Genomic DNA, 14,391 nt, shown 5'->3' with positions numbered 1-14,391 from the left:
TCCTCTCAAAATGTTTGTACCAGGCTGGTAGGTGGCAGCAAATGACTTCCATAACTTAAGGGAGGGAAGTGACTTCAGAACTGAAAAAACAGCTGTGAAAATTTAAAAAAGCATCTGGGCTCCCTCACAGACCCAGCAGAAGAGCCATTTTGAGCAGAATATGCAGGCACATGGAACTTCGTGGATTCAGACTGCATTTCTCCCTCCCTAGAGAGGAGAGCTGGAGGGCATCGGGAGCTTCTGAAAATGGCTTCAGAGGTACCAGGACTGTGTAAAGCATGAGGACCTGGGTAGGTGTGACTGTGCAAAGTTTTGGCTTTGTTTCCTCAGTTGTGGCATGACAGAGAATGAGTCAATAGAGTGTATTTTTTCTTTTGTGGTACAGAAAGATGACAACAATTCCTGTCCTGCTTTTAGGATCTCAGATTTACATTATCCTTGTTCATTCACAGTCTGAGGGAGGTGAATAATTTTCAGACAGAAAAATAAAACTGATTTGCCATGTCATTAACAGAGTGATATTACAAAATCACAGTACAAAGACAAAAGTTCTGTAAAAGTGATTGATGCTCTAATAATGTCTGGATGCATCTCCTGCAAAGCTTTTGTGAACCGCTGATTTGCTCAGTTTAGCTTTCTTGCTTTCATATGACCTATTTCCTGTTTTAAAAATGTTCCCATCGTTGATCTTAGCCTTTTAATAAGAGACTTGGTTTATGAAGTACAGCTACATGATTCTGCAGAACCCAAATACTGTTCTACACCAATGGGTACAAGATAGGCAATACTGAGAAAAAAATCATACTGGAGTAGTGTGGTAGAGCATTACAATACAGTTAATTATAGAACTATTAATTAGGTCTTGCTTAAATCATGAATGTAATAAAACTAAAATTGATTCATCTGGATTTTTCAAAATCAGCTAAAGATACATAGAGAAAATATGAAATATTTCATACAGAAGCAATTTGATATGAAATTTCTGTTAAAAAATGGTGTCCGTGTATTTGGAACAAACAATTCTTTGAAAAGCAGACAGACTGAAGCCAGGCTGCCCACAGATTTCTCCATCTCAGCTTGTATTTCTTTTTTTACCTGAGTTTAGTCTATTTTCTGTAAATCTATGGAGTCTCATCATGAGATTTGACTGAATTTGCACAGTGGGTTTAAAGATGATTCTGCCAGGAAGGACACAGGCACTCAGTCTGTCAGTGTGTCCAAGGTGCATCAGTTTTGTTTCCTTTGGAAGTAAGGCTGAAAGAGCATGATCAGGGAAGTTAGGAAACAGAGTCTAATGACCTGCTTTTGGTGGTTGAGTGGTTTCAACTACGTGAACAGAAAAAGAGTGAGGTTACCACCTGTTAATTGCTACCAGAAATTACAGTGGGACCTTTATACTCACTTCAGATGTGAATGAAGTTAAAGTAGTGATGACTAAAGCTAAAACCAGGTTTTCAGAAATGCCTGGGTGTCATGGCATGCTGTCTTGTGATCTGGGCAATAAAATATAAAGGAAAAAAATCTTACCAATTACTGACATTATTACTGATTTCTTAGATTATTGTAAATAGCATTCTTTGCTTACTGTGTAAAATATTTTATCAGCAAAAGACACTTGTTATTTCACAAATACAATCATCTGAAAATATCAAAGAATTAAATATGTTATAAAGATGCTTGAGATGGAGCATGATGAAATCTGGAGAGTCAAGGAAGCTAGAATGCACAATCAGAAAAAGCACAGATGCCATGTAGGGAGTAGTGCTCCTTCAGCATTTGGCAAAACTTTATTAGTCTTGCAATAAACTTTGGTTTGGCTTTGGTTTTCTTCAAACTTCTAAAAGCAAAATGTGCAGTATTTAATTTGCTTTCAGTGCTATTTAAAGAGAAAATGAATAGGTTGGTTTCCAATTATTTTTCTAAGGTGCTTGAAATATTGCATGTAAGTATTATGACACAGCAGGTACTTCCTCTGGAACAGGACTACAGTTTGACCCAGAACGTTCTGGGGACACCTGGCGGTAGAATCTGTGACCCTGAGAATCTGTGTTTACATAGACATAACCCAGAGCATCTGGATTAAGTCCTGGGCAGACCTCTTTCTTCTTTGGTGTATATTCAGTGCGATACAACGTTTCATCTTTAAAAGGAACGCCAGTAGCTACAGCGTGTACAGGTTTGAACCTTGGAGGTGGATTGGCCTGATGTGGTATGTAATGGGACCTGAATGTAGTTAAACTAGCAAATTTTCCTGTGGGCTTTTGAATTTCCTCTTCTTTCTTAATAAGCCCTTGTGGACACACTCTCCAGGGTTGATAGTCTTCTTTTGTAGTAGTCTTCCCTTGAAAAGGGCCAGTGCTTTTTCTTCCAGGAGCTGGTTTTATGGGGGCTCTGGGAGCAACATTGTGTTTAATGTAATCAAGACGGTGTGAGGACTTGAGGTCCATCTTGTCTGTGGGTGGAACGTACTCTCTTGGTTTGTGGAAATTGGGCGCGGTGACCAAATATGGCTGATAGCGATCCTGGAATTCAGTGGTTCCTTTAAAAGGATCATCAGATCCGTGTTTTCTACTTTCAGGCTTGCAGCTTTTTGCTTGTTCCCCAGGCATCCCTTTAAAATCTCTCTGGTGGGTTGTGAGGTCTTCAAAGGGCTGGTCACTTGGCTTGTACTCTTCCCTTGGCCTCACGAACAAGGGCTCCAGCTCATGGACAACGTACGCGGTGCGATGGATGGTGTTGCCATCGAAAGGCCCCTCTGGCAGCTTGCTATCACAAGGTTTACAGCTTGGGGGGGGGTTGGGCTGCCTAGGGATGTAATCATCTTGAAACGTGGAAGGATTTCCAAACCTCTCCAAAGGTGGCTCATAGTCACGCTCCACCTTACAGGATTCTGTTCTTTGACTTTCCCATAGCCTATAGTGATCTGCAAGGCAAAACCAAAATTCCACAACACAGGTGCTATTACTTAAAACCAGGCCTTTAAAATTAAGACAAAGTCTTCTGGTATTAAAACTTCCAAAACAAAGAAAATTGATGTAAGTGAAAATGATAATTTTATCTGCATGTTTGTGATCTAACAAAACTCTTCTGTTATAGTGTGTGATAAAAACAGACCCCCCCCAAATGGTACCTGATGCCCTATTTTGACTTTTTGCTCAACAGAAACTATACAGAAAACAGCCTTATACATGCTTTAAATACTTAAAAGATTTAGCACCTTTGCACTGACCATCATAATAGAATAATTTGGGTCAAGACAGATCATTACTAGGATGATGTATATGTAGGCTATACCATACACAAGCAGAAGCCTAAACTCCACTTCTGACTTACTCTGTGGAAAAATAAGTGACATGAACTAAAACTACCTGAAAAATACACTGCACCTTAATTTCCATCGAGTTTTACCTAAAATAGCCCAACCAAGTACATGCTGGAATTTCCTTGTAGCCAAGCAAACCTCAGAGAGAGCTTTTAATTTAGAAGCAATAGGTTTCCCTTCAATAATTGGTGTGCTGAATGTTCTAGGGCATCATCACCTGCTTCCAAGTATGTTTTACTCCCTGTCCCAAACCAACAAATCCAGTTTCAACATAGGTAATTCCAAATGCTACCTTCATCTTGGTTGTTTCTCTTTCTGTAAGGGGGCACCTGTTACCTCGGTAGGTTGGGATGGTATCCACTTTTGCATTTGAAGTGTGTTTCCTCTCTCGAGGCCTTGCTAATGTCACTGGTCCTACTTTATGGGGATTGTAATCTCTCTGGTAAATGGTTTCCAGGTCAATCTTCCCCGACTTTGGTCTATATTCTGTTTGTGGCTGAAAAGGTCTCGTAACAATTTCATACGGTAAATAATCAGATCTGCATTGGGGAAGAGAAAACACTGGTCAAAAAATATTTTCTTCCTTCTGAAGCCACTTCTGTATTTTTTCCACTATTTGGAAAAATAACAAAATGTTTACTCTGAAAAATCTATCAGACACCTGACACATCTGACAAAATCTATTAGACACATATGATGGAGGGATAGCACAAAGGAGAGAAAACCACAGTACATAAATCTAGGGTCTCTCATGCATTATACAGTCTTTGTTCAAAGGTAGATGGTTTTTTAACACTCCGAGTCCTATTCACAGTTTAACAATATTATTTAAAAGTGACTTACAAAGTTGCTATAATTTTGCAAAGAAATTATCAGAAAGCAGAAGCAGAACAAAGCTCAAATTACTACAAGTGGTAGCATTTACTGATTGCATGAGGATAATGGAATATAATCAGAAACAGCATTTCACTGTTGTTGCATGGGCACATTACATTAAAAGGATGTATATTACATATGTGTGTGTTTAAATAGACTGCACAAGCACATGACCAGTCTGGCAGAATAGCATTTGGCCTTTCTATTTATGTCTTTTTTTTTTTTTGATAAACAAAGAAATTTCACCACATGCCCTCATATCTTAAAAAAAAATCAACAATAATGGAAAAAGTAAAAGTTGATGCTGCTGTCACATCACTAACAATGAATGGGTGATATTTTTCTCTAATTCTTTGAAAGATGCTCTTTAATTCTGTAAGCTTAAAATCAGAGTCTGTGCACAGAGAGGACAGATATACTGAAACCTTTTACAGTTTGCTTTCTTAAAACTAATAATTTTCTTAAAACTAATAATCTGAATATGAAAAAATCCATAAAAGAATTCCTGTTCTTTTTTCTTAAGATTTCATTTTCCCACTATCTTGGATTCTACATATGTATTACAGAAAGTTCCCCAGCTTGCCAGGTTTTCTATAAAATCTAAATTTCCTAACAGGCTGCAAACAAGACAAAAAGTTTTGATTCTCTTTACAGGTTAAAGGCTGCTGTAAAGAATGCAAATCTTGCTGTATGCATGCTTTGCTATTTTTACAACCATTTTGTGGTAACTGTATTTCTATACTCAACACTTATACTTTAAATATGCAAAAAGTGCAAAGGATGCAATGACTGCATTTTGAGAAGATTGCAATACAATTTTTTGCCCCAGCTTAAACAAAGAATGAAAAACTAATTATAACTAGTATTATAGTTTAATTAGTGTATATATATAGACTAATTATAAAACATTGTTTGAAAATATCTACTTGAACGTTGTGGTGCCGTCCATTCTCGCCCGATCCTCTTGGAGCTCTGGTTTTGGCTTACAGCTCTTGGGAGGGCAGATGTTGCCATAGCCAGGGTACTTCTCCAAATACTCCGTTTTGTGGCTCGGCTGCACTCCATCATCATAAATCTTTGTGGGTCTATGGCAGCAGCGGTGGCATCTGAGTCAAACACATCAGAGCAGAGAATTTTGAATCATTTCATTTAAGAGGAAAACCCATACTCTGTCTACTGGGAGTGAGTAACAAATGGGGAAGATTGAACAATGTCAGTAGTTTTTGTTTAAAATCTTTTCTGAGTGATAAAACCACAAAATATTGTGCTGATGGCACAGGTCCCAGAGCACATTATACTAATGCATCAATAAAAGCAGTATCAGCTGGGAGTTAGTCCTTGGTGCAGAATACAAAGGAGGGACAGAGTTGATCTCAGTTCTCTAAATTAGACTACCACCAAGATACACTTTCCTCTTGTCTGTAATGTTTAATGAAATTACTTGTTTTATTTGGAAAAGTAACTAACTATGCTTCATTTCCTGTCTCATTTTGTCTCTTTTTTGCTGCTATTACTGTATCACTTGTCTTTTTATTTCTGTACATCTCACCTATTTTCACCACTACTGATTAACACTTTTTGATTAAAATTTGAGTGATATGAAATCTCATGTGCACTTCTAGTGCTCTGCAGGCCATTTATAACTTTTCAACTCTTTTTTTCCTCCATAGACTGACTAAATTCTCTAGCCAAAACACATGTTTATTTGAAAGTAATGACATCTCTTTTTCTTAATGGGTTTTATTTCAATTCCTCCTGCTTCTCGTTGATACCTCTATCAACGACACCATTGTGCAAAAAGCTGTTGGGAGGTATATAATGACAATTTCTTACTTATACCTTGTTGTTTTCAATTAATGATCCATGAAATTAAAAATTAAATGTTGCTATTGTTTTGAAAATCTTGTTATATTAATTCTAATTTGCACAATGCACATCTCTGGCTGACCTCAAGGAAATATATAATGACAGGTTTTCCTCCTACTTACGGCTGACAACTTGCAATGCAAAGGGAAAAAACAAGAAATAATTTTTCAAATGAACAAGTATTGTAAAATTCTGGTGAAAAGCAAAAATATCTAAACCCCAAGAAGGGGAAAAGTGTACAACTTTTTAGTAAGTACAAATAAATTCAAGCTTCAGGAAGCTAGATATCCAAAGAAAATTTCAAAGGTCTGCAGAGAATTTTAGCTAGCACTGAATACCATAAAGGAAAATGATAAATTAAAGCAAGGTAAGATAGAATACAGAAACAGACATGAAGGACTCCTGCTGGGAAAATGAAAATAACACTGAAAGAAGTAATTGGATTGGAGACTAGAGATCCTAAAGCTCGTATTAGTTTGTGCTGCCTGATTTTGCCAGCTCAGTAGTTAAAAAGTGAGAAATAAAGTAGCCCTAAGAATCCAGATCCTTTCAAAGCCTCAGGTGTTTACTCCTTTTCAATCAAGTCAATTAACAATTGAGAGACCTTTTCAAAACATAGCAGGAAAAGGAAAAAGAAAGAAGAGGGAAAGAACAGGAAAGGTAAGAAAACAAGGAGGTAAGTGTGTGCTATTTCTCACTAAAGTGTTTGCCTGTCATTACATTTGTAATGAAATTCACTTTCACCTTAGTAATCTTTTTTTTCAGCAAGTACAAACAGCACATGCTGTGTCACGTAGCATCTAAAAGTAACAGCTAAGCAGAAACAAAAGACATTGAATGGATGGTTTGACAGCTGGTTGGAATACAGGTTATCAATTTATAATGTTCTTCATGTATTTTTTGGCATACAATTCAAAGGAGTTGGAAACAAATATTACTCATCTGCAAAAGCTTCACTTTGACTATCTTCAGTTTGCCCTAAGCTGGTTCGGAAGACCAACCACCAAACAAATCACCTTCTGTGTTCTGGGTTCAGCATTCCTTAAGGACTAAATTCGGAATATTTTTAAGCAGTGTTGTTAGTATATCTCATGTATTGCTGAATGGACATGCTACAAACTGAAATAGATACTAGAAAAATAATTACTGCAGAGTGAGCCTGTAGTTCTTGGTAAATATAAAATAGAGGTGACAGCCATCTACTCTTTTAACAGAAAGATGTTTGCAATTTTATTAGAATTCACTGTTGATCCAAAAATGTACTTCATTGTACACTCATTTGTAGTGTATAAAATAATTCTGAACACACTCTAACTGTGCACAAAATTACTTGGGATCAGATGATATTGTTGAGGAAGTTCCTACATCCCACTCTGTTGTGAAAGTGCTTTCAGTTAGCCTGAAGGGTAATGTAAAATTACCTTGTGAGTTTGACTTGGAGAAGAGATTGGGGGTTTTTGGTTAACTGATAAATCTAATTTAGGACATTGTCAAATTTAGAATGTTGTCCAATTGCTAAACCACAATTTTTCATTTAGATAATAATTTTATAAAATTAATTATATAAGGCATCACAATGCTAGTAATCATCAGAGAATACAGATTACAGCTCTGATAAATTAAATATGTTGCTTAAGAGTTTGGCCTGCACTCTTTGAGACATTGTTTATTTTTAACTTCTTCCTTGTCTTTATCTTTATTTCCACCCCAGAGTTACTGATAATTCAAATTAATTTGGTGAGAATATCCCTTTTCCCATGCCTGACTGGCACTTGCTTTGATGGATTATTATTCTTTCCCTTCTTTGTGGGAGACTATCTTGTGTCTTGCATAAGGTTTGAACAGAATCTCAGCTAAATAAAAGTGACAGTACATCAGCTCTTTTGTGCCAAAGACTCTTGTTCTGGTTATTTTAACAGAATGCTGATGATTTTAACTTATTTAAGGCATGGCATACATACTTTTTTTTTAAGACAATGCTAGCAAGACCCTTGAAATTCTACCACAAAGCATTTTCCTCCCAGAGAACTAGACTAATAATGAGAAAAGCTTAATATTTGCCAAAATAGAAAACTTACTAAAACAAAAACACAGCTCAAAGATTTTATTTTTAATTTCTTTTTAATTTTTCCAGTGCACGCACTATGGTCTGGAAGACAGATATGATGGATGGACACTGGTTTTGAGAGTCATCTACTTTCCTGTTCTTGACAGGAGATCTGGTAATTTTTACTGGGTTTGTATTCATATCTGATCAGTATGATAGCTTAAGTAACCCATATTTTAGAGAAGTCTTTCCTTTTAACTTATATTTATTCAGGAATATAGATTTTTATGATAATGATAACAAAAGGGCATGAAATGGGGGACGGTTGACAAACTGAGGAGATAAAACAGTAGTTTATTTTTGTGTCTCAGAACAATTTTTATGCTTTTGTAGGCTGTGATTATATTTATAGCAGACAAATACTATTCTTGAGTGCAGAAAATTCATCTACCACACAGGCTTTATTCTTTTTGGAAGCCAGATTTAACATCCTGTATATGAGAAAGCAGAATGAAGTTCTGCCTTACTGGCTTTGCTCCCCTGTAAGTTTTTTCAGTGTTTTTTAAATTCTGTTGATAGGGGAGATTGTTTCCTTCTATTTTTTTTATTTAGAATTAAGTAGTAATTATCCCGCCATGAAATTTCCTGCAGATAGCTAAATGATAATGCCTACAACACATCAGAGATTTATAGTTGCTTTGAAGTCTCTGCTAAGCTGCATTCCAGTGTCCAGGTAACACTGCCAAGAGACCAAGCAGCCTTCCCCTGAAAACAGAAACTCTGTATGCTGAAGCAAACACAGTGAGCTGCCTAAACCAATAATGGCTTAAGATTTTATTGATTGTAAAAACTTCAGTGAGGTTAATTTTAAACCACAAACTTTATGAATATTTAATTCAATCATTCATATTACTGAGCTCAGTTTTTGGATTGAGAATTTTTGGTTGAGTTGAAGCTCATTTTGTGCTGCCTCATTGTGTTAGCTCATCGTCTTTGTGCTTGAGCCCAAGCCAGCTTTGTTATTTCATCATGAAAATAATGTGTTGCAACTCTTCATTAAACTAGGGCTTGAGAAACAAATTCATGGGGCAAAATTCACCACAAGCTTGGCCAAAAAGACCATGAGGAGTTTTACTCATGCCTGCCTCACACCTCTGTCTACAGATGACAAAAAAAGTGGGTGATGAACAGATAGACAGACTTCCCATACAGAAACACATAGAGGGGGCCTGTTCTGCAGACCTTAATATGAAACCTGTGGGTCATGGTGCAGTTTGCAACCATAGGGTTTGGTATTGGTATACTTCCAAAAAGCATTGAGCACACCTCTGTGATCTTATGATGACTGTTCTTGTATGTAGTTGTTAGATTTTGTTTTAGTATGAAGTGAAATTTTGAATCCTAGGGTGGTTATTTTTGTGAATTTTTTAAGAAGTAGACAGAGAAGAAATTGAAAATATTAACAGTTGTGATTCCAACCTGTAAATTTATATCTGAATTTTGAAAGGTCCAAGTCCCTTATTATTTTGGGACACCTGATTTGTGTACTTTTCTTCCACCTATGGCATTGATAATATTGCTTATAGACCTGTAATAGTAATTTTCCATTAAAATTTGCCTACTGTACCCTCTTGTACCAGCCTCCCTGAGTCAAAGAGGCTACAGGACAATGATGAACTGTTTTTCTCTCTGTGGGATCGTGGAACATAAAGCAAAGTGGCGAGTGCTACTGGATGTGATGGCAGAAGGGTAGATAGATTAAATCTCTTTCAAGGGCTGCAGTGCTTGCACAGGTTTCTGACATGGTTGCCAGAGCTCTTCTGAAGGTTCTTTGGTGCAGTCCTTCAATGGGAGCTGGCCCTGGTTTCTGGAAAAGCCTGATTCTGATTTAGTCTGGGTGGCTTTTAAAGACTGTCTCCATTCTATTCTATTTTAGTCTGTTTAAGACCCTTTTTTACCCTTAGCTGATTTAAATGTAAATACCCTACTTCACATTTACTGAGAACATGCTCATACTTGGGTGCTACTCCCCAGAGGCCCAGGGTGCTGCTCATCTTATCAGTGAGGTTGGAAAAGGCCTCTGAGATTATCAAGTCCAACCTGTGACCAAACACCACCATGACAACCAGACCATGGCACTGAGTGCCACATCCAGTCTCAAACACCCTAAGGGACAGTGACCACACCACCTCCCTGGGCAACCTATTCCAATGCCCAATCACCCTTTCTATGAAGAAATTATTTCTAATGTCCAGCCTAAAGCTCTTCTGGTGCAGCTTGAGACTGTGTCCTCTCGTCCTGTCACTGGTTGTCTGGGAGAAGAGCCTGAGCCCCACCTGGCTGTGATCTCCTGCAGAGAGTCAAGGAGCCTCCTTTTCTCCAGGCTGAACAGCCCCGGCTCCCTCAGCCGCTCCTTACAGCACTTGTGCCCAGACCCTTCCCCAGCTCTGTTTCCCTTCTCTGGCCACGCTCCAGCCCTCAGTGACCGTCCTGAACCGAGAAGCCCAGAATTGGACACAGCACTCGAGGTGTGGCCTCGCCAGAGCCGAGTGCAGGGGCATGGCCTCTGCCCTGGCCCTGCTGCCACGCCGCTCCTGTCACAGGCCCGGTGCCTTTGGCATTCCTGGCACTCGCTGGCTCACGTTCAGCCGCTGCTGACCGGCACCCCGGGCCCTTTTCTGCTGGGCACCGTCCCGCCCCTGTGCCCCAGCCTGGAGAGCTGTGTGGGGTTGTTGTGACCCAAGGGCAGCACCCGGCCCTTGGCCTTGTTGAACCTTACACCACTGGCATCGTTCCATGGATCCAGCCTGTGCAGGTCCCTCTGCAGAGCCTTCCTACCCTGCCGCAGAGCGGTCCTGGCACCAGCTCGGTGTGGCGGCCGAGCGTGCCGAGGGAGGCGGCGCTGGCTCGCTCGGTGCCCGCCTCACTCACCCGCAGGAGCAGATCTGGCAGATGCAGCGCGGCGGCCCCATGCCCGGCTCGCTCGGCCGGTAACCAGGGACGCCGGCGCGCGTGGCACCAGCGGCGCCCGGCCCGCCCCGGCCCGGCTTCCGTCCGCCGTCACGGGGCGGGCTCGGCGGCGGCGGAGCGGGGCGGGCGCGGCTTTCCGGGAGCGGCGGCGGAGCGGGCGCAGGTGAGTGCGTGTGCCCCCGCGCAGTGGGCTTGGCCCCGGCGCGGCCTTCGCCCCGCGGGCGAGCGAGAGGGCAGCGCCGTGCCCCTCCCGGGGCGGCCCCGGGCGGCGCGGCCGTGCCCGCTCGGAGCGGCGGCGGGGGAAGGCGAACCGCGGCCGGGCGGAACCGTGAGGTTTGTGCCGCTGGGTGTCCGCTGCCAGCCCGAGCTGCGCCCGGCCGCGCTCCTGAGCCGCGGTCAAAGTGCAGACACGGCCCTGGTTTCTTGCAGGTGTCCCCGCGGCGCGGAGGGTTCGTGACGCGCTCCACGTGTCGCGGAGGTTTCCCTGAGGAGCGGCTCTAATCGCAGTTTGCGTCATTAAAAACCAAAGCTTTTCCTCAAGTTGACTCCTCATTAAAAAAAACCACTTTGCTCCGCTCGCAGAATTAGCCAGCCATGGTGCTCACAAGCGTGGGAAGGATGGTTGGCCTCCAGAAGAAGGCGTCCGGCATCAGGAATATCTGTATATTGGCCCACGTGGATCACGGTAAGGCAGGGGTTGGTGTCTGCTCCTCTTGCGTGTGTCTGAATGGTGGTGACATGCTTCGGTCACTGTTCTGAAGTAGTAGGATTTTGTGTGTTTAGCTTTAAAATGTCTTGAACGTGATTCAGAAATCTGCTTTATGTACTTTTTTTCTTGGCCTGATTCAGCTTGTCTTACATAAAAGCGCATCAATTTCAATAATTTGAAATTTAACGAATAGTTGAAATTGAATGTTTGCTATGATTGTGAATGTTGGTGTGAATTTAATATATGTTTGAGAGGCAGAATAATATTTTTCCATGTTTTCTTAATAGAACAAGTTTGTTATGCAGGTGGAAATAGTAAGCACTCTTTTTAGAACACAAATACTTTGTCTAATTGCATGTTATAATGAGGTCCTGATGTACTGTTTATTATTTCAACTGCTCTTCTGGTCATGACAGGTAAATTTGCATCCAGTCTTCAAAAATAACTTTGTGTGCATGTAACAGGAGTAATCTGATTTGTTTTTTGAAAGCTAATTTGTACTTTTCCTGTTGTTTTATAGCCTTTATTAGTGTTGTTGATATCTTAGAATACTATACGTTGCATCTTTTGCCATCGTTTGTATTCATTTAGTCCAAGTAATTTATTTTTCTTTTCAGGCAAAACCACTCTAGCTGATTGCCTTATATCTAGCAATGGAATAATCTCCAGCCGCTTGGCAGGAAAGGTAGAGTTACACTGTCACTTGTAACAGAATTCTGGTCTGTGCGTGCTGGGATTGTAAATTCTTGATCCTTAAGGAAGTTCCATCTGTAGTCTTGCTAAACCTCATTTTCTCACCATCATACTCTGACAATTGATAAGTAAATTGTGAAGATGTTTCTACAGACTTAGCATTTTTACTTTTGTTTCTGTACTCAGCTGAGGTACCTCGACAGTAGGGAAGATGAGCAGATCCGAGGAATAACAATGAAATCTAGTGCAATTTCACTGCACTTTGTGAAAAGTAAGTTGTTGATGCTGGCATGTATAAATTTTAATATATATTTCTGTTAATTTTCCCCATCTCTTCGTTGTTGCTGCTGTGATCTTTGTGTACAATGTTTACTTTTGTGTTTCTCAGTGTTAGGCTGTAATTCTGCAGAGACTTAGGCAAGTAAGTCAGCCAGAATAATTGAGTTCCATCTCAGGGTAAGGAAAAACATATCTCTGAGTGGAGGCCATGAGAGCAGTTGCCTCATCTTTTATTTTAGATATAAATATGGATATTTTGATCTTAAGTCTTGAATGAATGTCACTTAAAGGCAAGACCTTCTTTCAAAAAAACTCAAGTTTTACTACAGTTGAGGTACCTGTTAGACTCTACTGTAAGGGTTTTTATAGTGTAGTTAGTGTCAGGACATTAAAAAATAATAGCTGTAGCAGTATAACTGGGTGGCTGGAAGAAGTATTTCTGAAAACTGTTCTGAAATATTAATTTGTTTGATCCTAGGTGATCAGGAGTATCTGATTAATTTAATAGACTCCCCAGGGCACGTGGATTTTTCTTCAGAAGTATCTACTGCTGTCCGACTCTGTGATGGTTGCATTATAGTGGTGGATGCTGTTGAAGGAGTCTGTCCACAGGTGAAATAAAGTATATTAAGTAGAGAAAGAGGGGAGTAAGCAAAGTCTGAAGTGGGTTACATAGGAATACAAGACAAGCTGTTTAAGAAGGTTTACAAAATTTTTAATAAATGACAATACAGTTGAGCTGTGAAAGTGAATAGTAAGAATCATAGTTGTGTTGAAAATCTGAACAGTGCTGGTGAATGGGTGTAGAGAAGCAGGGTTGAAACAGTGGGTATGCCATTTTTCAGGTAATGGACTATTTTGATAGAGAAAAGTCTTAAGGGAAATAATTTTGTATACTTATGTGGGCTTTCAGGGTTTGGAAAAGAATACACAAAATAGTGAGGGTGCTTTTTTCCATGGCTTTTCTAAATAGTTTGTTTTTTGTTATTTTGGGTGTAATTGCCATGACATCCCACCATTCTGCAGAATTCTTCAATAACTAACACTGTACATCATGGGAGTCAAACTTCTGATTTGAGTATCAGCGTGTCCCTTACTATATGTTTATTACATTTTAGAATTGTATTTTATTTTTTTTAAACATTCTGTCTTTTTGGTGCTATCAGGCTTTCTGTAATGGTTTTTCTTTTAAACTCTTCCTTTCTCAGACTCAGGCAGTCCTGCGGCAGGCATGGCTGGAAAATATCCGTCCCGTCCTGGTGATTAACAAAATCGACCGCTTGATTGTGGAGCTGAAGCTCACCCCTCAGGAAGCATATTTGCACCTTAAAAATATCTTAGAGCAGGTATTCGTGCTGAGGTGTCATTTCACACAGCAGATTTTGTGGCACTGTATAGCATCCAGTCTGATTTTTAACATTGAGGTGCATCTTATTCCTGGTTGGTTTTGAGGTTTTTTCAGAATGCCTGTGATGGAGAAAAGGGTGGTAAATGCCTCTTGACAGGTCATCAGGAAAAGTCTTCATTTTTAGAAGTAATATGCTGAATGTTTTGTTCTTCTCTTAAATTCCTTAAACTTACTGGAGATAGACTGTTCCTGATATTGATGGATTTATGTAGGAATAATGT

General features: G+C 40.0%; 2 protein-coding genes across 2 annotated transcripts in view; one reads left to right on the top strand and one right to left on the bottom strand.

Moving 5' to 3' along the window:
• Positions 1–1,752: 1,752 nt before the first annotated feature.
• On the bottom strand, positions 1,753–11,171 carry SAXO2 (stabilizer of axonemal microtubules 2). Its single transcript, XM_068203802.1, has 4 exons — positions 11,043–11,171; positions 5,125–5,304; positions 3,659–3,861; positions 1,753–2,923 (listed from the first exon to the last, which is right to left on the bottom strand). The coding sequence occupies exons 1-4, from the start codon at positions 11,081–11,083 to the stop codon at positions 1,950–1,952; spliced, it is 1,398 nt and encodes a 465-aa protein (XP_068059903.1). The 5' UTR covers positions 11,084–11,171; the 3' UTR covers positions 1,753–1,949.
• A 455-nt stretch (positions 11,172–11,626) lies between these two features.
• EFL1 (elongation factor like GTPase 1) overlaps positions 11,627–14,391 on the top strand; it is a 64,376-nt gene continuing 61,611 nt past the window's right edge. The window contains exons 1-5 of the mRNA XM_068203799.1: positions 11,627–11,766; positions 12,408–12,475; positions 12,670–12,754; positions 13,241–13,374; positions 13,971–14,108. Coding sequence (XP_068059900.1) covers positions 11,676–11,766; positions 12,408–12,475; positions 12,670–12,754; positions 13,241–13,374; positions 13,971–14,108 — 516 coding nt within the window. The 5' untranslated portion in view covers positions 11,627–11,675. The remainder of the gene's footprint in view (positions 11,767–12,407; positions 12,476–12,669; positions 12,755–13,240; positions 13,375–13,970; positions 14,109–14,391) is intronic.

Source organism: Anomalospiza imberbis, chromosome 13 (genome assembly GCF_031753505.1).
Source record: "Anomalospiza imberbis isolate Cuckoo-Finch-1a 21T00152 chromosome 13, ASM3175350v1, whole genome shotgun sequence".
NCBI classification, from domain to species: Eukaryota; Metazoa; Chordata; class Aves; order Passeriformes; family Viduidae; genus Anomalospiza; species Anomalospiza imberbis.
This window is presented reverse-complemented; position numbering and strand designations above follow the sequence as displayed.